We start from the raw sequence: 26,660 nt of genomic DNA on the forward strand, positions 1-26,660 counted from the left end.
ATGCTCTTCGGAGACAAATTCGTCAAGGAAATGGGCAAGTACGTCGCCACCTTTTCCGCGCTTGACAAGGCGCAGACCACGATTAAGAGGGTGCTTCACACCGGTGTTTTTGACAGGGCCGGACGTCAGCGAGGTCGAGGGTCCGGCCGAGGTTTTAATCAGACCTCACGTGGAGGTGAGCAGAGAGGCAGAGGTTATCAACGCCCCAACTTCTACCCCTCCCGTAATCGAGGGGGTCGTGGCAGAGGACAGAAAGGAAATTACAGAGGACAGCAAAATAATTCAGGAGACAACTCCTATTCAGGTACGAATTCTTTGTGCAACAGAACACAAGGTGGGAGGCAGGTTGGCATTATTTGTTCACAGGTGGCGGGAGCTAACAACAGATCCCTGGGTGTTGCAATCCGTCCAAGGGTATCACATAGAGTTTTATGCCTCCCCCGCGCAGCGTCAAGCGCCCGCGCCACTACATTTTTCCCTACAAGAACAGTTTCATAGACTCAGAGGTGTTGGCTTTGCTCCAAAAAGGAGCAATAGTGGAAACTTTGCCGCACGCTCAAGGCTTTGCGAGCACCGTATTCGTGGTCCCAAAGAAAGACCAGGGCTTTCGGTTGGTTTTAAACCTCAGGGATTTCAACGCATGGGTGGTGTATCGACACTTCAAAATGGAGGGCATACACCTACTGCGAGACATTCTGTTAGAACAAGATTGGATTGTACGTCTGGACTTGAAGGACGCTTACCTGGCGATGCCCATTTTTCCACCGCATCGACGGTTTCTTCAATTTCAGTGGCGCAACAAGTGGTTCGAGTTTGCCGCCATGCCCTTTGGCCTCTCGTCCGCTCCCTGGTGTTTCACCAAACTGATGAAACCAATAGTTCAGTGCTTAAGGGAGAGGGGCGTGAGAATGATCATCTACCTAGACGACATCCTGATTTTGGGATGCTCTCCGGAAATTGTTTCGCTCCATTTGTCATGGACGGTTCACCTCCTTCAGGAACTGGGCTTCCTTTTGAACTTGCAGAAGTCCATTCTGACACCTTCACAGGTTATGGAATTCCTGGGGTTCCAGGTCGACTCGGTGAAAGCTCAGTTGCTCTTACCGCTCAAGAAGAGGGTGGCAATCAAGAAGGAGTTGAGGAAAGCGCTTGCCTCTCCGACAATTTCCTTGAGGACCTTAGCTCGCCTGGTGGGGCTGTTGGCCTCGTCCATCCAGGCGATCTTTCCGGGTCCCTTGCACTACAGAGCGATGCAACGATTGAAGTCTTTGCATCTTCGCAAGGGCGTGACTTACGCCCAGCAGGTTTTGTTGTCGACGGACGCTCGCACGGAGATGAACTGGTGGTTGGAGCATTTGGAGGCCTGGAACGGCAGGGCCATATTTGCTGCCACTCCAGAAGTAGTGATAGAGTCAGATGCGAGCCGGTGGGGCTGGGGAGCCCGCTGCGGCTCGGTGGAGACCGGGGGCCGTTGGTCCCGCAAAGAGTTGAAACTCCACATCAATTGTCTGGAACTCCTGGCGGGTTCATTTGCGGTGCGGACTCTATCCCCTCAAAAGATCTCTTGTTGCATTCTCCTACACATGGACAATGTGTCCGCGGTACGGTACATAAATCGCCTCGGGGGCACCAGGTCTCGTCTCCTTGCGGAGATAGCCAAAGACTTTTGGCACTATTGCCTGGACCATCAAATATCGGTGACGGCAGAGTACATTCCGGGATCTGTCAACGTGACAGCGGATTGGAACTCTCGATATTTGAGGGATGCCAGCGATTGGAGGTTGCATCCCAGGATTTTCAGAGTTTTGGACCACTTGTGGGGTCCGTGTGTGATAGATCTGTTTGCCTCACGACTCAACAGACAGTTGCCCCATTTTTTCAGTTGGCGCCCGGATCCTTTGGCGATCAGCTCGGACGCCTTTCTTCAGTCATGGACGATGGGCATTCTTTATGCTTTCCCCCCGTTCATCATGATCCCGAGGGTTCTAGCTCAGATTCAGAGGCAGAAGGCAGAGGTGATTTTGATCTCCCCATGTTGGAAAACCCAAGCGTGGTTTCCGGTCGCGATGAGTCTTGCAGGCGCACCTCCAGTGCGAATCTCATCGTTCCCAGACCTTCTGACGGATCCTGTGGGCCTTCAACATCCGCTGGTCCTTCTGGATCAGTTGTCTCTCATGGCGTGGAGACTTTCAGGAGACGCTGGCAAGTGCCGGGAGTTTCTCAGGACACTCTTTTTCTTGTCACAGGCATGGGCACCTTCCACCCACAAGCGTTATGAGTCAGCTTGGAGACGCTGGGTTGGTTGGTGTAACGAACGACAGGGAGATCCGGTGGGATCAGATGTCTCTATGATTGCGAATTTCTTGTCAGATTTGGCTCAATCAGGCTTGGCATACAGATCGGTGAACACTTTCCGATCAGCTATTTCGGCGGGACATCCACACGTGGATGGTAAACCTGTCGGAGAACACCCACTGGTGTGTAAGGTTGTCAGGGGGATCCGGCTGGTGAACCCTCCTCAGCCTAAGTATACGGAGCTTTGGGACGTTTCTGTTATCCTGCGTTTTTTATCGGCTTGGCCGGCGAATGAGGGTCTGTCTAGAAAACAGCTCTCAGCGAAACTTACGATTTTGCTATGCTTGATTTCCTGCAGAAGAGTCTCGGACATTGGAGCTCTGGTTTTGGCAGGTAGAGTATTTACTCCTACGGGAGTTTCCTTTACTATTTCAAAACGTACTAAAACACATTCAAAATGTATTTCCTATCCTGCTTTTCCTCACCACAGTAAATTGTGTGTAGTAAAGTGTTTGAAGGTATATGAGGATTGTACTAGGGAGTTTAGGAACGATTTTGGTCAATTATTGATTTCTCTACAGAGACCTTTCCGCCCAGTCGCCAATGCTACTCTGGCCAGGTGGGTTTCCTGGTTGTGGAGTCTGGCGGGTGTTGATTCCTCTAAATTTGGAGCTCATTCTGTAAGAGGGGCTATGGCCTCGAAATCCTTTGGTGCCGGCTCTCGGCTTCAGGACATCATGACTGCGGCTGATTGGTCATCTGAATCTACTTTTAAAACGTTTTATCATAAACATATTGTGGATGTAGCCTCGGTGGTGGTGGAGAAACTTTAAACTAGCATAATCAGAGCCTCCGTGGACTGACATAGAATGAAAAATTGTCTAGCATTCGCGACAAAGAATTTTCAATTCTATTAAGGACACGGAGGCGAGGATTATCCCACCCGAGTTGTCAGTGATGTACTTTGTATGTCGATTTGAAGATGTGATGTATTTTACCCACCCGAATAATGTTATGGCTTGTTGTATTCCTTGATGTTGGAATAGCCATTACGACATATCTTTTCGTTTCAGGTGATCAGCACAAGCAGACCGGAGTAAAGATTCCTGCGGACTGAGCTGGGTCTCAGCTGAGGAGAAGTTTTCCCCTTCGGACAAGAGGATGCGATAGTTGCCACGTTGGGCTACAGTCTTGGTTGGACTGCGGAGAACATCGCAAAGAAAGAGGAAGGTTCCGGTTTTGCATGGACTGTTATTGTATTGGACTGGACAGTGATTGGTGCAGACTGATGGAGGGGCTTGTCCTTCCGGGGTCATGCCAGTTTAAAGTTGTTTATTGGCTGCTGTTTTGGTCAGTAAAGATAAGAGAAGCATAATCCTCGCCTCCGTGTCCTTAATAGAATTGAAAATTCTTTGTCGCGAATGCTAGACAATTTTTCACTCGCCGATAAACAAAAGGCACTCCTAGGGTGGGAGGGGGGAGCATATAATTACTTTGGTCAACGAACGTCGTTCTATTTTTTCCCCCAGCTGAAAAAAGATTGAAAATGGTGATGAAACAGCCAGTCAGGCAAAAAATATAAAAGGACCGGCACTGACCCCGGAAGTACTTGGAGAAGCTCTGTTCCAGTCCACATGCAGAAGGGATGTGCCGGAAAGTATTATCAGGAGGAACCACGCTGACTTCTAGGTGTGCCCTAACATTTCATTGCGTCTGTGGAAAGTTGACGTGTTTGTCCTAAAATAAATGTGCCCCAATAACAAATTTAGAGCGACTGCACTAATAGACAAGTAGTTACTCACTCCCCTCTTTGCCTGGTGTTTTTCAGCTTTTACTTTTCAGCTATTTTTAGCCTCACCCGTTGCGTTCCCTCAGTAGCGTCTTTAAACGCGCCGATAAATAAAATGTAACATAACTTTCGACTACTTGCACACTTTACGGCGAATTCCCTCAAAGATAAAAATTAAAAAAATTGTGCATAAAAAAAACATACTCCGGTTTAGAATGGTGCTAGTTAGTATGCACCATTTAATCGCTATGCACACAAGCCTAGTTCACTTTTTAGCATTTAAGCAGCAAATATTCTCACGCAAATAAAAAAAAATGCACATTTTCCAAAATAAACGTACACTTTAAAAGGTGACAGCTTTCAGATGTGTTTGGCAACGGTGCAACAGACTACCTCATATCAGATACATTATGTGTTAGTTCATAATTTTTTGTACACAACGTAACCTGCCGCCATCACCAACTCAACATATGGTTTGACAAAATTCAACAAGCCTTGATAAAGTCCATTTGTACAAAGGCGAAACGTGTCAGACGTTAATGTGCCATACAAATAAAGAGTACTGTCTTAAGACGCGCTCCATGAATCTACAAAAAATGTTCCAAATTTTGCCTTTATTCTCCAATGAAACATTTTTCACCACATTTCATGCTATTGTAAATGTAAATGTAAATGTATAGGCATTTATATAGCGCACTACTTACCCGTAGGGTCCCAAGGCGCTTCGACCGCTGCGAAACCCTTCCTGGCTTCCCTGAGAGATGGTCCCTTAATGGGTATCTCCAGGGTGAGACCGGGCATCCCCGGCGGTCTGGTGGGGCCGTTAGTGAAGATGAGGCAAGCTAATGCCCAGAGTTGCAGAGTGTGAACGCTGATCAGAGTGGGCACCGAGGCGAGAGAATTATCGAGTCCGCTGACCCTGGTCCAGAAACCTGCCGCGCCGGGAATCGAACCCTGGTCCCGGGCCGTCCTCTGCTCTCGGGTCTGCCGCCTCTAACCAGTGAGCCACACTACTTCACTATTTGAGAGGCGTGTTAAAATGTAAATTTTCCCCATTAGAAGTATATCAAGACTTTTTGCTCAAAATGCATAGCTAAAAAACAGAATTTCACCACAGTTGGCAGGAAAGAATGGATAGGTTCAATTTATGTTCTTTTAGTGGTTTGATGTAAAAATTACAATATATTTAGCAAGTTACAGAACACAAATGACCAACAGCTGCTTGAAAGTCTTAACTTTATCACTATCTGTACCATCACTCCGTCAGGTTGGAGGACAAGCTTAAGAATTGTGAGAAATTCACAAACCAGCGATGCTATTGAAGGGACCTATGGCTGCTAAGGGCCAGATGTACAACCCTTTTTGGCGGCAGCAAACGGGATATCCTCCTGTTTGCGGCCGCAAAAAAGGGTAACAGCATGTACAAATGCTATTTTACGAGTCACTGACTCGCAAAACAGCGTTTGCGACTCTCGCAATTAGGAAGGTGCGTCCCACTTGCAGTTTACCACCTACTTTAAGTAGGTGGTAAACCACTCTCAAAAAGGAAGGGGTTCCCTGGGGACCTCTTCCCCTTTGTGAGTCTGTGGGAATATACTTTTTAAGAGCAGGCAGTGATCCCAGAGACCACTGCCTGCCCTTAAAAAAAATGAAACTAAAAAGTTACATTTTTCTTTTTTAAATGCATCCCGTTTTCCTTTAAGGAAAACGGGCTTGATTGAAGAGAAAAAAAAAAAACAAGCATTGGCATAGCCAATAGGTCTAGCATTTGGGGCCTATTAAGTGTTTAGCCATGCAACAGTTGATGTTGTTGCACCAAGGATATTCTGCTGGTGCAGGAGCAATTTACAAGTGTGAAGTAAGTGAGCCCCAGGCAGCATGACTCGCTCACACAGGAGTTCATGCACTGCACCTGCATACTCAGCATGGTGTAAGGAAACTCGACCCACTCCCTCCCAGGCATCAAACACATATTTACCAAGAAACTCTGAGAAGAGCCTGCCTGATACACTGACGGCTGGTGGTGTGTATGCCTGGTGAAAGCGTGCACTGACGGCTGGTGGTGTGTGTGCCCAGTGAAAGCGTGCACTGACGGCTGGTGGTGTGTGTGCCTGGTGTAAGCATGCACTGATGGCTGGTGGTGTGTGTGCCTGGTGTAATCGTGCACTGAGGGCTGGTGGTGTGTGTGCCTGGTGGAAGCGTGCACTGACGGCTGGTGGTGTGTGTGCCTGGTGGAAGCGTGCACCGACGGCTGGTAGTGTGTGTGCCTGGTGGAAGCGTGCACCGACGGCTGGTAGTGTGTGACGGCTGGTAGTGTGTGTGCCTCGTGAAAGTTTACACTGACGGCTGGTGGTGGGTATGCCTGGTGGAAGCGTGCACTGACGGCTGGTGGTGTGTGTGCGCGCCTGGTGAAAGCATGCACTGATGACTAGTGGGGTGTGTGCCCAGTGGAAGCGTGCACAGACGGCTGGTGGTGTGTGTGCCTGGTGGAAGCGTGCACTGATGGCTGGTGGTGTGTGTGCCCGGTGGAAGCGTGCACTGACGGCTGGTGGTGTGTGTGCCCCGTGAAACCGTGCACTGACGGCTGGTGGTGTGTGTGCCCCGTGAAACCGTGCACTGACGGCTGGTGGTGTGTGTGCCCCGTGAAACCGTGCACTGACGGCTGGTGGTGTGTGTGCCTGGTGGAAGCGTGCACTGACGGCTGGTGGTGTGTGTGCCCGGTGGAAGCGTGCACTGACGGCTGGTGGTGTGTGGGCCTGGTGGAAGCGTGCACGGACGGCTGGTGGTGTGTGTGCCTGGTGGAAGCGTGCACTGACGGCTGGTGGTGTGTGTGCCTGGTGGAAGCGTGCACTGACGGCTGGTGGTGTGTGTGCCTGGTGGAAGCGTGCACTGACGGCTGGTGGTGTGTGTGCCTGGTGGAAGCGTGCACTGACGGCTGGTGGTGTGTGTGCCTGGTGGAAGCGTGCACTGACGGCTGGTGGTGTGTGCCTGGTGGAAGCGTGCACTGACGGCTGGTGGTGTGTGTGCTCAGTGGAAGTGTGCACTGATGGCTGGCGGTGTGTGTGCCTGGTGGAAGCGTGCACTGATGACTGGTGGTGTGTGTGCCTGGTGAAAGTGTGCACAGACGGCTGGTTGTGTGTGTGTGTGTGTGCCTGGTGAAAGCGTGCACTGACGGCTGGTGGTGAGTGCTTGGTGGATGCGTGCACCGACGGCTGGTAGTGTGTGACGGTTGGTGGTGTATTTGCCTGGTGGAAGCGTGCACTGACGGCTGGTGGGATGTGTGCCTGGTGGAAGCGTGCATTGATGGCTGGTGGTGTGTGTGCCTGGTGGACGCGTGCGCTGACAGCTGGTGGTTTGTGTGCCTGGTGGAAGCTTGCACGGACGGCTGGTGGTGTGTGCGCCTGGTGGAAGCTTGCACGGACGGCTGGTGGTGTGTGTGCCTGGTGGAAGCGTGCACTGATGGCTGGTGGTGTGTGTGTGCCTGGTGGATGCGTGCACTGACGGCTGGTGGTGTGTGTGCTTGGTGGAAGCGTGTACTGATGGCTGGTGGTGTGTGTGCCTGGTGGAAGCGTGCACTGATGGATGGTGGTGTGTGTGCCTTGTGGAAGCTTGCACTGAAGGCTGGTGGTGTGTGTGCCTGGTGGAAGCAGGAGAATTCTCATTGATAGAAGACACAACTGAAACTGACGAAGAGGGAGGGGGAATGGAAGCAGAGGAGCATTATTCACAGCTAGAAGACACAAATGAAACTGACCAGGAGGGACAGGAAAAGGGAGGGGGTGGTAGTGCAAGCAGAGAAGCCTGAATACAGGAATAAAAAACACAGATGGCAGCTGTGCACGTGCACAAGCTCGTGAACGCAAGCTGTAGGCCAGCAAAAGCCCCTGGTGGCACTTTTAAAAGACACTTACTAAATGTCTTGAAGAGACAGCGCATGCCCGGTCTCAGGCGAGACCTAAAAACTGCTTTATTAAAAAAGCAGTCCCAGACATGGTGGTCTGCAGACCCCAGCAGGCCGCCATCCCTGGGAGGGCTGGCATTCCCAATGGGCTCGCAAATTGCGAGAGGCTCTTTAATATTAATGAGCCTCACAATTCTCAACCCCATTGGGAATCGCAAAACAGTATAATAACACTGTCGTGCATTTCATTTAGTGCCTCCCAATTTGTGACTCGCAAAGAATCGCAAATTGCAAGGCGCTAAAAGAAAGGGTCGTACATCTGGCCCTTAGTGGCAACACTTCAAAGCGGGGGTGGGGGGTGGCATACATGTAGATTAACATCATATTTACCACCATTTTTGTGAGAAGGGGCATCATGACCCGATTATGGCTCCGCCTCTTGTGAGTCATAGCCCCCCTTACATATTGATAGTTCAAAGTAAGTCTACCACGTCACACAAACAAAATATACACATCATTCATCTGAAGGAAGCAGGGAATACCTAGCTTATTCATGCCAACAAAAGCATCTATAGAGCATATAGAGACTTTGCAGACCCATGTCTTACCATGAACCCTATCTACCGTATCCTCTAGTGCTCAGGGAGCTACCACACAGACTGACCTCCCGAAGCTCCTTTGGTTTTAACTTTTGTAATTTTGTACTTTGGTTTTAATGTAATGGTTTTGAGTAACCAAACAATAAAGTATTCATTCATTCAAAAGCATCTATATGCAAACTTGTACAAAGAAATAAAACCCTCAGGATATGTACGAATGAGATTATGAAGCAACGTGCACAACTTTACTTCAACAAGCATAGTCCATGGGCAAAAGAACCTGTATTTAAGAAGATGAATTCCAGCCTGAAATGTCCAATTTAACTTTATGGCTCAAGTTATGGTTCTCTCTTTACACTTCACCCCAACTCAAGGACTCAGCGAGAAATAATTCACAGCCCATGTCACAGACAACAGAAACAGTGTATAGCACGGTTTGTGTTTAGGTGTGTAATATGCAAGCATCCTGTCACAAAGATTTGTCCATAGGACACTGGACTGCGAGAGGAATAAATTATGCAAATGTGAGCACTTTTGCATACATCCACTTTATATACACACACACACACAATTACACATACACAAAAACGAGACAGCATGAGAAGCGTGAAACGTTGCGAAATGGTAATAATTGTATGCTTCGCCTATACATAACACTGTGCAAGTACCACCCAACATATATAATATAAATATATATTATTTATTTCTTTAACCCAATGGCAGTTGCCACTGGTTATAGTTAGCTCAGCATTTCCATAGGAAATGCGTTTTTTTGTGGTTCTAATAACGTTGGCACCATTTGACAAATCTCCAAGAAATTTACACAAAGAAAAAAGCGGGATCCAAAAAGCAAAATCCCCATGCATTTTTGCTCGCTTTTGCCAGCACCGGCGAAGATGCTGGAAAATTTGGTCCAACGTCAACTGACCAATTTCATTGACAGACGCTGCATCTTAAACGAAACGCAGTCTGGCTTTCAAGCAGGCTTCAGCACGGAGACAGCTCTGTTGGAGGTGGCAGAGTCTATAAGAATGTCAGTGGATGCGGGAGCCTCAGCCAGTGCTGTTGGACGTGTCCGCCGCATTCGATATGGTGGATCACCTTATCCTACTTGCCAGGCTTAAAAGTGCGGGAGTAGAAGGGTCGCTTGGATAAAGTCCTATCTTCGTGACCGTATGCAAAGGGTCACTCTCCACCTTTTCAAGTCAGAAGCCAAACCTTTTCGATGTGGGATACCACAGGGGTCGGCATTGAGCACTCTAATTTTTACCATATATGTGGCTCCCATCTTCTCGCTTATTGCAAAAATGGGGAAAAAAGCTATTTCCTACGTGGACGACACCCAACTGGTATTCTCTTTCGAGGACCACTCAGCAAACTCCTTTGCTGGATTTAGGGGATGCCTAAAGGACATCTCCAGCTGGATGCACAACAATAAATTAAAGCTAAACGCAGAAAAAACGGAGGTCCTGTTCTTAGGGTGCCAGGTGGGATGCCTTGCCAAACTGTGGTGGCCGGAGGAAATTGGACTTCCTCCATGCCCCTCTACCTCAGCAAAAAACCTGGGAGTAAAATGGGAACACGACCGGACGTTCTCAACACAAATACATCACATGGCAGCCTCTTGTCGGGATATTGGAAAGTATGAGAACATTTCTACACATACTGCTGATGAGCTGCCGCTGGTCCATTGTTCACGCTTCAGTGACATCGAGGCTGGACTAGGCAAATAGTCTTTGCCTGGGGCTGCCTACATATCTGATCAAGAGATAGCAGATGGTGCAAAATGCGACTGCGAGATTGATCAAAGAGTACCGTTTAGACATCATATCTTTCCGCACATTAAACAGCTCCACTGACTACCCGTAGCCAAACGAATTGAATTCAAATTGCTGATGGTAGCTTTCAGGGCTCTGAGAGGCGACTGTCCCAGCTACATTAGGAAACATATTCGTCCCGATTTTCAACAACGCTCGCTAAGATCAAACTCCCAGAACCTGCTCTGCGTACTCAATACGCAAAGGCACGCATTGGGGGCAGATCCTTCAGAGTGGGTATCAGTAGATTGTGGAACTCTCTCCCAGTCAAGCTTTGCCTAATTCAATGGGAATCAGAGTTCAGGAAAGCGCTGAAGACCTGGTTATTCAACCAGAGCGGGTCTCTCTAGATGTATGCCTGCCTGCTTGTCTGCGTTCGCACCGGGACACCTCTGTTAGAGGTAGCTGTCTCGCTTTTTAAATGTACTTTATTATTATTATTTTTCACAGACTTCTTTAGGCAGAGCTACAGCAAAAACTGCTGAACACAATTACACCCAATTTTCCAGGGAGCTAGATCTGGGTTGGCACGCAGATTGTGCTTTGGTGTAAATCCGTTCAGTAGTTTTTGAGAAATTGAGGCTCCTAAATAATTTTATAGCTGGATGGTTGGATTTGATGGACTCTTGCAAAAGTCCCTCTGGCCTAAATTTAAAAAAAAGCATTTGCAATGCAATAGGTCTCGCAATTGCGAGATTTTGAGCTAGTCGCATTGTAAATGACAATGCTTTTTATTTAGGTGTTTAAAAAACAACAAATAAATGGCATTGTCATTTACAATACAAATAGGTTAAAGTATCTAAAATGTGAGACCTAATGCATTGCAAATGCTTGCATCATTGGAAAGTGCTCTGTTTTTGTAATAACTGGAGATTTACAAAAAGCGACACATGGAATAAGCAACTAAAACAATTAGAGCAATGACAATAAATACACAACGCATTACAACAATAGATAGAAAGGTTTTGAATATTAAAATTTAATTTTTTTCATCTTTAATTGAGTCTTACTCCATTTAAATACTGCAAACAAGATTATATATTTGATTAAGTAGTTACTGCTAACTCTCGCCTCCGACAGCACAAACACTTTATTTGTCATAGCGGGACAATAATTTCAATAAATACATGGAATATGAAACCCGTGTTACAGTTGAGTAACTAAGTAGTCGGTTTGGCATTCTTCCCTGCTAAACTAATTTGAGATATATATATATATATATATATATATATATATATATATATATACACACACACATATATCTTTCCAGTTGTGGTTCAGTTTTAAAACATACATATATATATAAATGTATGTTTTAAAACTGAACCACAACTGGATTGATATATGTGTGTATATATGTATATATATATATATATATATATATATATATATATATATATATATATATATATATATATACACACACACATACATAAACACACATATACACACTAGCATTTTGATTAACTATAAAAGACTTGTTACATACAGTAGGGTGCATGTGAAATGACATCAGGAAAGAGTGCCACAGCTAGTAGCCTTTACCGACATGGCCACTACTTGACTAAAGGCAACCTCTTTTACAGAACACTGGAAAGAGTGGCAATTTTTTTTTGGTACTGTTTTCAACACTCCGTTACTCTGTAACTATTTGAACACACAACCAGCACCCTGGAAGAAGGGCATACTGGTGTGTGCCACATAGGGAAGCATTGTATTATTCTGTAATAGCAGAGTTTATGGCCGCCACTATGTGGGACAACGACAAGTGGCGGCAGACAGAAACAAAGTAAAGCCCAGATTACAGTGCAGGCCAATTTTAAGGAGCCTTGTAGCCAGCACAATGGTCCCGGCACCAGCAAAGGATCACTTGCTGCCGCAATAAATGCAAGCAGCGACGAGCGGCGGCAGAAAGCGTCAATTAAAAGAAAAGAGTTCTCCCACACAACGTCTTAAGAGAGACATTGTAAGGAAACTGTAATTGGCCGGTGTGCCTAAGCCTCGCAGGGAAGTGATGTATGGGAAATTCCAACGAGTTAGAAGGCAGCATGGAAAAATGATAGTGGAGTGAACCAATGGCAAGTAGGAGGCGGAAAAAAATGGTATTATTGATGACAGCAGGTCTTGCAGACAGCGCATGCGTGCTGATGCTCGACATAAAAAGGGGAGGGAGCTCGATATTGGATCGCTAAACCAAAGGCCGTGCATAGCAAGTGGTTAGCTTTACATATGGTGATCAAATATTACTTTTCTGTTAAAAGAATGCTAAAAATTCACAGAAAAACAAAAAGGTTAAAGGTTAAAGTAACGTTGTAGTTAGGTGCGATAAGATGAGTTTTAGTTTATTTAAAAAACTATTTTAAAAAAAACACACAAACTTAAAATTCACTGGAAAAAAAAATAAGGTTAAAGTAATGTTAGGTGAATAGATCAGTGACAACATGGTTTTGTACTATAGAAATTCACTAATTATAGTTAGCAGAGCCAACTATAACCTGTGCTTGCGCCATGCACTGCTTATGACCTCACATATTACATCACTCATGACATCATCCAAGCTTCTTTTGTACACATTACTCCATAAACAAGTATGTGCATAAAGGCCTGAAAATAAGTAAAAAATTGCTCAGAATAATATGAAGCATCACAGATACAAATCTCTTAGGTGTAGCAAGCATGTGTTATGTTTGACCCTATATCACGCACTTTATGGGTAGCCTAGTGTACATTAATAATCAACTACAGGCATATGGGAAATCTTCATCGCACACAGTGTTCAATATATAAACAGATGTTTAGAGAAAGCCAACTTACTCAACATCTGTTTTTAAAATGAATGACCTACTACTGACAGCTTTTATCTGCATCGAACCCCTCAGTCACCGAACCTACATTAAGAAATGAAGTTGATCGGAGTAGAAAAGTGGGGACTGTAAACAGTGTTTATTCTATGGAGAGAGTTGACTCTGTACTACATTGTTTGCAGACAGTGAAACTCAAATACACCCCAGGGTATTAAAAAGTATCTACTATTTACTAAGAACAATGTACACTCTATGCAACACTTGTCAATGAAGACACTATTCGCTTAAAATAATCAAGGTCTGAAGGTGCTATGGATCATACTTCCTGCAGCCTTCATACTATGGTTAAACCTTTACAAATAACCCACCTTGTGAACCTAAACTAGCACATATATGAAGGGTTAGTACCTGGCGCAGACAGTCTTCTATGTTATGTAGAAATTGTCATGCTAAGACAATTCTGTCTAATAACTCAAGTCTGCTTACAAAACTTAGTTTCTACTATGTGGAATATTTGCTGTGTTGAAAACTTTTTTTGCAGAGCGAAAAAAAAAAAAAAAAGCTTATGTGGAACATACTGGACACAAGTTATCTCATCAATGCAAAGATTTAAACATGTTCAGTACTTCTACACACCTATGATGCTTAAGGAGCACATGATTTTTTGTTATAACTGACAACCGGGAAAAAAAATCATAAAAAAAAAAAAAAAAGGGAAATACATGCGTGAGAACCAAACAAATCATAAAGTATAGTAGCATAACACGGAAGACAGTGATAGGAGGGGCAATCCCCATAGGAGTTTGCTGTGTATACATTTTCATTGTGGTCATTATATTGTCTTAAAGGAAAAACTTTGTCAGTCGAAAAGATTTGGCTTTTTCTTTGAAGGAGGAGGTACAGGAGATTAGACAAAGCGCTCTGGTATAGGGTCTCGTTCACACTATACACATCTTTATAAATAAATAAATTAGCTGGACACAGCCTGTACAAAATAAGGTACAAAAGTATGATGGTATTTACCCACCACTATGTAACCTATAAAACAAAGTAACACACACAAAGGATGATGTCACCAGTGAAGTCATGTGAGAGGTCAAAGAACATGCCATGAGTGATGTAATGTGAGGTCATAAGCAGAGTTTGGCATGGGCGCAAGTTATTGATAAATATATGGTGAAGTTCCGTTTGGTTTTTTAAAAGTTCAAAACAATGTTGTCGCTGACATATTCACCTAACTATAAAGTTACTTTAACCTTTAGTTTTTTTTCAGTGAATACAAAAATATATATATGTATATATATTAAAAGTGCGTGAAAGGCCTCTAGGGGGCGCGTGCATCCACCCAACCAGCAGACTGGTGACCTCCCAGTGCTCATCCAGCTCGCGGTTACCGAGAGCGCACGAGGACACGTCGGCACGTGACGGCTCCGGGCACTACGGAGTGGATGCTCACTACCCTCTCATTACACTAGGGTGTTTACACACACGACTGCAACGCCCAGTCCATGTTGGGAGGTTTCATTGATGCACTCGACGAACGCAATAAGAAATCTATGTGCATATATTGATGGCACGAAGTAACCCCCGACTACCCCTGCTCGCGCCCTCTCCAGAGCTATGCGTCGAATTACTTTCATAAAGTGACTTAACAAGCACAACATTTGAAGCGGGATGGAAAATGACATAAGACGGCCTAGGAAAAGACACCCACGTGAAAGACAAGGGCCACCGTCTGGCTACAAAATCTCTGCCCTGCACAATGCCCCTCCCCCACACTGATTTACTTGAGGCTTTATATAGCACGAATCGTGTTGTCATTGTCGACCTCAGAGCGCATGCACTTATGAGGGATAAATTACACATACACACCATATAAACACAAACAAAGATCATGAAGCTATTTTGCTAAGCATAAGGTAAGGGGAGAGTTGGCCTTAAGCAGTGTTTAATTTGTACAAAGACGACAAATGCGAAAGAGCGGTTTCGTGGAAGAAGCCTCTAGCGCCTCGAACCCGAGGCCGCCTCCTCTAACTCCACCCCTCTTCTTCAGCCTACACTTCCGGTCTCTGTCTCTCCCTCTCACTTCTTCCATCCTGACTGTCCTACCGTCACTGTTCTACCTTTTCTGCTTCTCTCGCTTGTGTTCTGGGTCACGGAAAACAGGCAGGTCCCTGGCCACAAAAAGGTGCGATCTGCCAAACACCTGCACAAATTAAGACACTTGCCCTGGCTTTAGACCCTGGCTGTTTCGCAGTGTTACCTTAAAGATATCTAAAACCAGCAGTCAAGGTGCATTTTAAAAACAAAGTATGGGACCTGTAATGCTGAGGCCAAAGGGGCGAGTTAGTGAACCTGGGGGCGGGCTCAAGGGGGAGGCTAAAAATAACAACATATTCTGTAACTATTTGATGGTCTTTCACAATCAAGTAACTGCATATAAAATAACACACTTTAAAAGAAAAATAAATGCAAGTTAAACAATCAGTGAGAGATGCTCTATTTTACGGTGTCAAACCTCTATGGGTTAATGCAATCACTTTAGATATCGGTGTAACGGATGTATGTCACCACAGCGCATGCTTTTACTCCGCATGCCATTACAATGCAGTTTTTACAACGCAAGTCGTTACAACGACTTACGTTGGGGGGCGCTGGATAGTGGAATAGTTTAATTTTCTATTCCAACTCCAGTCCCCGTAGATAGTAGGGAAGATGTTGGATAGGAAATTAAATTATCCCCTATCCTACAGCGCCCTCCAGCGCAAGTCGTTGTAACGACTAGCGTTGTAATAGCTGCGTCGTAATGGTAGTGCGGAGTAAAAGTTGCGTTGTAAAGGATGTTTCCCGGTGTAACCAGAGAGCCGCAGACCTTAATTCAGGTTGGTGCAGTGGGGAGTAGTGGTTTGTGAGTTTTTAGTGTTATAGATCCCAGCCTGTGATAGAAAGCCCTGTGAATATGTACATCATTATTTTAAACTTGCATTACACACAGTATAGACAACCTGTCACAAGGTACACAAAAAGATGTAGGTTTAGGATTTTTTTTCAACGCGCATCCGTAATATAAACCTGAGTAATATGCAGGCTGCACCTGCTGCAAACATTTTTATAACTGTACATTAGAACACGCACACACGCCACAGCTCATCAGGTCACCTTCCAATAAATACCTCGCAAACAGAATACTCTTCAAGTGACTCCATTACTTAAAGTCAATACTGGCACCCAAGCACCCTTCACATTGGCAGATTAGCACATTTACATTTCTTTCAGGCATCAGACACCCTGGCAAGAAGGCTTGTTTCTTGTTCAGCTGTCTGCCCCTCTCTCGGCTCCACAGCCCAGAAGACTCGCTCCCTTACACTTCCATTGACATAACGTCACATAACGTTGTAAAATAAAGTAAGGGAACTTTTTTTGTCAAATTAAAAAAGTATGGACACGTCCTGTCCCTCAGATCACGCTCACTTTGGCTTCTGGCTAAAATTAGAGTCTAGGCCCGCCGGCCCAGAGTCGAGGCTAGGCCCGGGTCGAGTCTCGGCCCGCCAGGCCCGAGTCGAGTCTAGGCACGCCAGGCCCGAGTCGAGTCTAGGCACGCCAGCCACGAGTCGAGTCTAGGCACGCCAGCCACGAGTCGAGTCCAGGCCCGCCAGCCACGAGTCGAGTCCAGGCCCGCCAGGCACGAGTCGAGTCCAGGCCCGCCAGGCACGAGTCGAGTCCAGGCCCGCCGGCCCCCGAGCCGAGCCGAGGCCCGCCAGGCACGAGTCGAGCCTACGCCCGCCAGGCACGAGTCGAGCCTAGGCCCGCCAGGCACGAGTTGAGCCTAGGCCCGCCAGGGACGAGTCGAGCCTAGGCCCGCCAGGCACGAGTCGAGCCTAGGGCCGCCAGGCACGAGTCGAGCCTAGGTCCGCCAGGCACGAGCCGAGCCTAGGCCTGCCAGGCACGAGTCGAGTCTAGGCCCGCCAGGCACGAGTCGAGTCTAGGCCCGCCAGACACGAGTCGAGTCTAGGCCCGCCAGGCACGAGTCGAGTCTAGGCCCGCCAGTCACGAGTCGAGTCTAGGCCCGCCAGGCACGAGTCGAGTCTAGGCCCAACAGGCCAGAGTCAAGTGTAGGCGCGCCAGCCCTAGCCACACTAAACTTGCACTCAGAGTCTAATTTAGCTAGTATGCACAGAGTTACGTTAAAGGACTAGCCACATCAAGTTACCCAAAGACTAGTCATGCAAATTTAGCCAAAAACTAGTTTAATCAAGTTAAGCGAAGGCTAGCCGAGTCAAGTTAAGCTAGGGCCCATCAAGCAACATTAAGGTAGGATGGACCGAGTCATGTTAAGCACGGATTAGCTGCGTTACGTTACCCAACGACTGAGTCAAGTTAAGCGTGGAAAGACTGAGTCAAGCTAAACTCAGACAAGCAGAGTCAAGTTAAGCTAGGACCAGCGTCTTGCACCTGGCAGAGTTGAGCTGGTTCTTAATAGTTCTTTCATCCATCTGTTGGACCTACAGTAAGAAGTATCTACACTGCTTCGCGAACATTATTATATACTATTGGCACGTCACCATATAAGGGTTGCATCATTGTTAATTTGTAAACAAAAATATATATAAAGTACCAGGGCTCTGGTCAAGAGGCCACTGCAGGTTGCACCACACATTGCCTCTGCTATGCTGCCAATGATAGTAACACCACAACTACTAACAATCACACTCTTACAAGTGTGTCAATTCAGAATACTTCAGACCCCCAAAGCTATAAGAATAGCTTGGGCGGCAGGTAATAGGCATTTTAATGTGTATTGAATTCATAATTAACTGTTATGTAGGTTATCTCTAAATTAGCCAGACAGCGCCACCTTGTGGCAGACTTTCACAAACGCTGATGTTGACAATTAAGTGGCAGTGCCCAGCACCGGAAACCACTGTCTCAAATTAAGCACTGGTTGGCATAGTTACTTTTTTGCATACTGAATTGTATTCCAAAAATGTGTCCAACGTTGTCAAACAGCTTTGCGCCATGGAACTAAGCTCCTTTTAATGAGATGGAACCCATCCAGCGAAGCTATCTCCCTCGATGCGCTTGATGTCGGCGCTACCCCAAGCTGTGGAACAGGGTCTCACACTTGGACTGTCTCAGTGGCCCTTGTTGATTCAAAAGGAGCCTCAGAGGTGGGAACCGCAGCTTCGTAGTAAACGTCCAAATTCTGGCGGGAACCTGCAATCCTTTAACCTGACATTACCAGTACTCCTAAGCAGGGCGGCAGTACATTTCCCGGGCGTGTACCGGCACTTCGCTTCAGGTGCGCATGTTCAGTAGCAGCACTTGCTTCTCACGTCTCACTTCTTGGACCCTTCCACCACTGGCCACAGCTGTCAGGCCCCCACAGGTACTCCCTACTCCAGGCGCTGCCACGAACCACTTCTGGAACCCGATCCATAAGGTTTAGTGGCTAAATTGGCCAGGAAACCAGCAGAATTGAGCCTAATGAGGGCGTGTGCACTTAAAAAATAATACAAATCCTGCCAAACTCCAGAAGAGACTCCAGCGGATCCAGAACACCTCAGCACGACTCATCCTGGACATCCCCCGCCGCAGCCACATCTCCGGACACCTGAGAGACCTGCACTGGCTCCCGGTCAACAAGAGAATCACCTTCCGGCTCCTCACCCACGCACACAAAGCCCTACACAACCAAGGACCAGGATACCTCAACAGCCGCCTCAACTTCTACGCTCCCAAACGCCAGCTCCGATCGACCAGCCACGCCCTCGCCCGCATCCGAAGAGCCACCACAGGAGGAAGATCCTTCTCCTACATCGCCGCCAAGACCTGGAACTCCCTTCCGACCCACCTCCGCCTGACCCAAGACCACCTCGCCTTCAGGAAGCAGCTCAAGACCTGGCTGTTCGAGCAGTAGCGGACCCCCTCCCCCCAAGCGCCTTGAGACCCTCCGGGTGAGTAGTGCGCTATACAAATGCTTTGATTGATTGATTGATTGATGGCCCCTATACACATTTAGAATGAGGGAGACGTCTGTAACAGCGCCAAGAGGCCCTTACATGGTGCGCAATAATAATCATCGATCATAATAAGAATGTGTGATCTTGGGCAGATGTCGCACCCTAGACATGGGCGCTCTTAGAACCCTCGCCGGTAGTATGTGTACTTTACATACATTTATGCTTTCACGCACTTATCCATTAATGCGCCTCAGCAATCATTCCTTTCACTGCACACCATACCTACAGCGCAAAGTCAGATAAAAAGCCCAACTCCGGCCCTCGCACACACACCCACACACACTGATCCAAGCACACCCACGGGGTGGCGTGCTAACCAACCGCAAATGCGCGAACAGCGCCTCGTCAGAGTATGCAGCGCTAGTTTAATGACAATACAACACACATTTGCAACAGCAACGAAACAGGCTAGTAATGAGTAACAATTAAACTTCTAAATCTTATTTCCCAGAAATGCATAGGCCCAGTACACGGACTGGGGGGTGCAATTAACATGATCTTTAAAAAGAAGGTATACGCCCCCCAGTGGGCGGCAGAATTTGCATTCGGTCGTTTAAGAAGCTCAAAGGGGGTCTCGCTTCAGACACCTTTCTATTTTCGGGGTCTTTGCTAAAGTTACAATAATGGCTGATTTCAGGGCCTCGCAGGCTACATTGGCCAGAGAGTCTCCAGGCCTGTTCGAATGGGGGTGGGGGGCTGGATGACCACATGAAGCCCCTCGAGCAGACCTGCCCTCGAGTTCTGTAAACAAGGCCCTAACTTTAAATAACCCAGCACTTCTGGTCTGACGCGATAACAACCCCCGCCTGCCAGCTCACACGAAAACAGAGCACCGCGTTGAACTCTCCAGAGGGTGTCTGTCACTTTGAGGGGGCTTACTTTACTGCCATGCCCACCATCCCTCCTGCCCCCCAAAACTCACAGAGAAAAACTCCACCAAACGATTGTGTACGACCACCTTCCCTCTGGGGCACTTCCTTCCTTTCCCTGAAATCTCTCTGGGAAAACAAACAGCGTCCCGCCATCCGAGCAGGAATGTGCAAACCAGCCCCCACCTCACCCCCTTCTGCTAGCCCCCACTTCTTCACCCCGCGAGGGGCCCCGCTTCCTTAGCCACTCGTGTGACACCCCCCCCCCCCCCCATCCTTCAACCCGCAGGAGCCCCTCACGTGACCTCACTTCCGCGGCCCCTCACGAGAGCCCCCGAATATCCCTGCTAAGGGCGCCTCGATAATGAGGCCTGCCTTAAGAATCCGACCCCCCTCCTTCGAAGAAACCCCTTCAGGGGGGCGCTCACAAGAGGGCTTGGGAAGCGCCGTGCCTACACGGTTCAAACACAGGACATTTCAAGCGCCCTGAAGACTCCACCCGTTACCATGTTGGCGCTACAATGTCACACCTTAACGTCACCCTTTCCTAAGCGATGTTTTGATAGCTGTCACTGTGTAACCAAGAGACTGGAGTTTCAATCTTTGAGGTTTAAATTTGATGTTCGCAACGCTGTGATCCTGTGCAAACGGGTGATGTAATTTACTGAACCTGTCACACGGGAAAGCGCCTTAAGGACAGAATAACCTCTGATACTAAACACTGTGCACATCTCTAGAAAATTACTACTGCACAAGAAACACCTCCTGTGTAACAAGAGTTCGGAATACTGGGTATCGTGTGTACTCGAAGAGCCCTGGGCCTCCACAGAACTCCATTACACACAATTAATTAATCATTCACTCATTCAGGCACACCGGGCTGCAGCCGAAGGAGTGGGGCGGGCGAGACATGTGCAGCCCAATAAGGTATCCACTACCCGAGGCCGCCCGCGGTGCAAGCATAGCGCCTGGGACCGCTCTCTGGACACAGCACAGCGCCGCGAGGAGCTACTCTGTGCGCTTAACTAATAGAATGCATGCCCCGGGGCGCGAGGCCGCACCTCGCGCCAGACACACTCCTCGCAGCTTCATATACTAGGCCTCCTAGGGAATGGGTGCAGGTTGGTACATTCCGCGTGCCCTCACAGGGGGAGTGGGTGCAGGTTGGTACATTCCGTGTGCAAGGCACCCCTCCCGAGGATGGTGCAGGCCACCCATGCCGGGTGCAGCCTCCTGTAGGGAGAAGCTGCAGGTACTCACATCACCAATACACAGCTCCCGCAGGGACAGGCTTGGGGAGTCCCCCAGTTCCCTGCATCACCCAGGCCGTCTACGCCCGACAAGCATAGACTCCGGGCCCGTGCAGCGCCCATGCACGTCACTGGATTATTATCATACATTCACTGCACGTGATGATCAGGCAGAACAGCGTGCACGTCCATGTGCGTCTCAAGCACATTTCCTGCGAGAGCGACTGCATGCCTCCCTTCCCCCAAAAAGAATGTGCATCACTGGACCTGCCATTCAATGCACGTCATTCCATGCAGGACATGCATGCGCGGCCATGTATGTCTTATGCCGAGATCGTGTGCACGACCCTAGCGAGAGGGGAGGGCATCACCCGGTTTTCCATTCTAATGCACAGCTCAGTCCGTCCACACGTCGTGCAGGAAGCATGCACGGCCACTTGCGTCTCGTGCACATCTCCTGCCCCCGAGAGGAGAGTGCATCATTGGCCTCGTCATTCACAACTCTTGCAAGGGCGCCTCGTGCAAGAAGAGGGTGCAGGTTCCTGCCTCACCGTACCGTGCACACCTCCTGCAGGAAGAGGGGGCTTGTTGCGGCTTCATCGTGCCGTGCACACCTCCTGCAGTGAGAGGGCGCAGGTTCTTGCTTTACGGATCCATTCACAGCTTATGCAATAAGAGAGCGGTGTCACTGTGTTACAGTGCAATGCACACTTCATGCCGGAAGTGTGGGGGGGGGGCTCTGCTTCACGGCTCCATGCACACCTTCTGCAGGGATCCGCTACACGTTCCTGCTTTACCCTACTATGCACACCTCCTGCAGGGAGAGAGTTGGGTCACTGATAATAATGTACCATGCATACCTACTAAAGGGAGAGAGAGCATGTTCCCGCTATACAGTACCATGCACACCTCCTGCAGGGAGAGAGTTGGGTCACTGATAATAATGTACCATGCATACCTCCTACAGGGAGAGAGTGCATTGTCCCGCTATACCGTACCATGCACACCTCCTACAGGACAGCGGGGGCGCTGCTACACTGTACCATGCACACCTCCTGCAGGGACAGCGGGGGCGCTGCTACACTGTACCATGCACACCTCCTGCAGGGACAGCGGGCGCTGCTACACTGTACCATGCACACCTCCTGCAGGGACAGCGCCTGCGCTGCTATACAGGTACCATGCACACCTCATGCAGGGACAGCGGGGCGCTGCTATACAGGTACCATGCACACCTCCTGCAGGGAGTGTGTGCGGGTCGCTGCTACACTGTACCATGCACACCTCCTGCAGGGCCAGCGCGGGCGCTGCTATACTGTACCATGCACACCTCCTGCAGGGACAGCGGGGCGCTGCTACACTGTACCATGCATACCTCCTGCAGGGACAGCGGGGGCGCTGCTACACTGTACCATGCATACCTCCTGCAGGGACAGCGGGCGCTGCTACACTGTACCATGCACACCTCCTGCAGGGACAGCGGGGGCGCTGCTACACTGTACCATGCACACCTCCTGCAGGGACAGCGGGGCGCTGCTACACTGTACCATGCACACCTCCTGCAGGGACAGCGGGGGCTGCTACAATGTACCATGCACACACCTCCTGCAGAGACAGTGCGTGCGCTGCTACACTGTACCATGCACACCTCCTGCAGGACAGCGGGGCGCTGCTACACTGTACCATGCACACCTCCTGCAGGGACAGCGCCTGCGCTGCTATACAGGTACCATGCACACCTCCTGCAGGGACAGCGGGGCGCTGCTATACAGGTACCATGCACACCTCCTGCAGGGAGTGTGTGCGGGTCGCTGCTACACTGTACCATGCACACCTCCTGCAGGGCCAGCGCGGGCGCTGCTATACTGTACCATGCACACCTCCTACAGGACAGCGGGGGCGCTGCTACACTGTACCATGCACACCTCCTGCAGGGACAGCGGGGCGCTGCTACACTGTACCATGCACACACCTCCTGCAGGGACAGCGGGGGCGCTGCTACACTGTACCATGCATACCTCCTGCAGGGACAGCGGGCGCTGCTACACTGTACCATGCACACCTCCTGCAGGGACAGCGGGGGCACTGCTACACTGTACCATGCACACCTCCTGCAGGGACAGCGGGGCGCTGCTACACTGTACCATGCACACACCTCCTGCAGGGACAGCGGGGGCGCTGCTACACTGTACCATGCACACCTCCTGCAGGGACAGCGGGGCGCTGCTACACTGTACCATGCACACCTCCTGCAGGGACAGCGGGCGCTGCTACACTGTACCATGCACACCTCCTGCAGGGACAGCGGGGCGCTGCTACACTGTACCATGCATACCTCCTGCAGGGACAGCGGGGGCGCTGCTACACTGTACCATGCACACCTCCTGCAGGGACAGCGGGCGCTGCTACACTGTACCATGCACACCTCCTGCAGGGACAGCGGGGCGCTGCTACACTGTACCATGCACACCTCCTGCAGGACAGCGGGGCGCTGCTACACTGTACCATGCACACCTCCTGCAGGGACAGCGCCTGCGCTGCTATACAGGTACCATGCACACCTCCTGCAGGGACAGCGGGGCGCTGCTATGCAGGTACCATGCACACCTCCTACAGGGACAGCGGGGGCACTGCTACACTGTACCATGCACACCTCCTGCAGGGACAGCGTGGGCGCTGCTACACTGTACCATGCACACCTCCTGCAGGGACAGCGCGGACGCTGCTACACTGTACCATGCACACCTCCTGCAGGACAGCGGAGGCGCTGCTACACTGTACCATGCACACCTCCTGCAGGACAGCGCGGGCGCTGCTACACTGTAAAATGCACACCTCCTGCAGGACAGCGCGGGCGCTGCTACACTGTACCATGCACACCCCCTGCAGGGACAGCGCGTGCGCCGCTACACTGTACCATGCACACCTCCTGCAGGGACAGCGGGGGCGCTGCTACACTGTACCATGCACACCTCCTGCAGGACAGCGGGCGCTGCTACACTGTACCATGCATACCTCCTGCAGGACAGCGCGGGCGCTGCACACTGTACCATGCACACCTCCTGCAGGACAGCGTGGGCGCTGCTACACTGTACCATGCATACCTCCTGCAGGACAGCGCGGGCGGTGCTACACTGTACCATGCATACCTCCTGCAGGGACAGAGTACACGTTCCTTCCTGCTTTACGTACCATGCACACCTCCTGCCAGGGAGATTTATTTAATGCAATTTTAATGGAGATGTTCAGTTCCACGCTTGGCTGGACCGCGCGTAGTTCCTACACAATGATCTATTATCCTTAAGCGCTTCGAAACTTGATCCCAAAGCAAGAGGCGCTTGCCTCATTTCAATATGCGATAAACACACGGGACTGTGAACATAACATCAGAATACGAAACCACATTGCGTTCTCCACCCAGCGAGCGCACACGCTCAAGTAAACAGCAGCAGGCACACCCCCTGGCCCCCGGCCCTCGGGATCCACCGCCACCCCCTCCCCCGTGGGTGAGACCCGCAGTCAGTCCAGGGATCCAGGGAAGGCACGCACCGCCCCACCCCCTCCGAGTGCAGCCAAGCCAGCCTCGGGGCACCGGCCAACTGGCCGGGGGGAGGGGTGGCCTCAGCCCCTCTGGAAGTGCAGGTGGAGGGGGGCGAGCAGGACACCTCGAAAACAAGGGAGGGACAGCAGGAAGGACCAGGGGAAGTGGGTGCAGGGGTGCAATGCTGCAGGAACCAGTGGGCACCCATGCAGGGAGCACGGACCGAGCAGAACACCTCGAAAACGGGGAGCGAGAAGTGGAAACAAGCGGGGGTGGGTGGGGGGGGAAGGGGGCAGAGGAAGCAGGAGGCGTCGGTGCAGAGGTTCAATAACTGCAGGAACGAGTGGGCACCTCATGCAGGGGCCAAGAGACGATAAGAAAACAAGGCAGGGGAAACGGACAGGTCCAGACTCCAGAGGGCGTGAATGCAAAGTGCAGGAGTGCAATGCTGCAGGAACCCCTGAGCACCACATGCACGGAGCAAGGACCGAGCAGAACACATCGAAAACGGGGAGCAAAAAAGTGTAAACAAGCAGGACCAGAGGGGTGACGGGCGGCAGAGGAAGCAGGGGAAGGCGTGGGTGCAGGGGTTCGATGCTGTAGGAACCATTGGGCACCAAAAGACGGTGGGAACACCTGGAAAACAAGGCAGGGGGAAGGAAGCAGGACCAGAGGGCGTGTTTGCAGAGGGCAGGGGTTTAATGCTGCAGGAACCAGTGGGCAACCCATGCAGGAGCAAGGACTGGGTTGAACAGCTCGAAAGCAGAGTTGTGAGGGGGGGTGAGAATGCTGAGAAGCAGGGACACGGGGTGCAGAAGTGCAGGGACGGGATGCACAGCAGCAGGAACCAGTGGGCCCCCATGCACGGACCAAGGTTGGCACCTCGAACACAGAGTGATGGGGGGGCGCGGGGTGCTGAGAAGCAGGGAGCCTAGGCGGGGTGCAGAAGTGCAAGGATGTGATGCAAACTGCAGGAACCAGTGACCCCTGCATGCACGGGCCAGGGGTCGCGCTCTCCTCCCCGGGAGGTAAAGTTACAGCAGGGGTGGGTTCTGCAGGGCGGAGCGGGGTGAGCTTCAACCCTGCATCTGAAGGGGGTGCCCCGAGTCCAGCGCCGGCTCCCCTTGGGGAAGTGGGCGGGTGCAATATTCGAAGCGGCGCACTTCAAGGGGGGGTGCAGGCCTCGCAGACACCCCTGGGAGAGGCACTGGTACAGAGACCCCCACAGCCCCCGCCACGCACACAATGCCCGCTCCGAGCCCGGAGACCCGGAGGGGGCGCAGCCACGACCCCCGGGCAGTGCCCGTGCCTGCAGGGGGCGCCCCCCAGCCCTGTGTGCGCCCCCGTGCAAGCCCCCGTGCAAGCCCCCGGCCGGGGCCCCCCGCACTCACCTCTTGAGCGGGTTGTGAATGACAGTCGCCATCTTTGCTACAATGTAACAGAGCAGTGTCCGCCTCGGAGTTCCAAAGCTTTTTTGCTCCGCTCCGGACCGTCGGCCAATGGGCTGTGGGCCTGCCGGTCCGCCAGCCAATGGGAGGCGCGAAGAGGCGTGGCCGGCGGCCGGGCCGGTAATGAGGGAGCTGTCAAAGCCCCTGAGGTCGGGCAGGCAGGGTGCAGGCAGCAGGGCTTAAAGGGACAGGACAGGCAGAGAGGGAGGACAGTCTCACCTGCCAGGGTCCCTCCAGCCTCATCCACCCCCCAAAATACGAGCATCTGCAGCCTCCACTCTCCTTTCTTTCAGAGACCCGACACCATTTAACTTCTGCTTCTTCTCT

General features: G+C 50.2%; 1 protein-coding gene across 7 annotated transcripts in view; it reads right to left on the minus strand.

The window, feature by feature from the left end:
- The window catches only part of DPF3 (double PHD fingers 3), a 506,881-nt gene extending 480,518 nt beyond the window's left edge, over window positions 1-26,363 (minus strand). For all 7 annotated transcript variants that reach the window (XR_013600840.1, XR_013600839.1, XM_078659480.1 and 4 more), the window contains exon 1: window positions 26,277-26,363. Coding sequence is in view for 5 of the 7 variants with exons in the window: in XM_078659480.1 (XP_078515606.1) it covers window positions 26,277-26,308 (32 nt within the window). In the remaining 2 variants the exon portion in view is untranslated. The remainder of the gene's footprint in view (window positions 1-26,276) is intronic.
- Window positions 26,364-26,660: the final 297 nt, after the last annotated feature.

This window comes from Lissotriton helveticus, chromosome 9 (assembly GCF_964261635.1).
Source record: "Lissotriton helveticus chromosome 9, aLisHel1.1, whole genome shotgun sequence".
Lineage (NCBI taxonomy): Eukaryota > Metazoa > Chordata > Amphibia > Caudata > Salamandridae > Lissotriton > Lissotriton helveticus.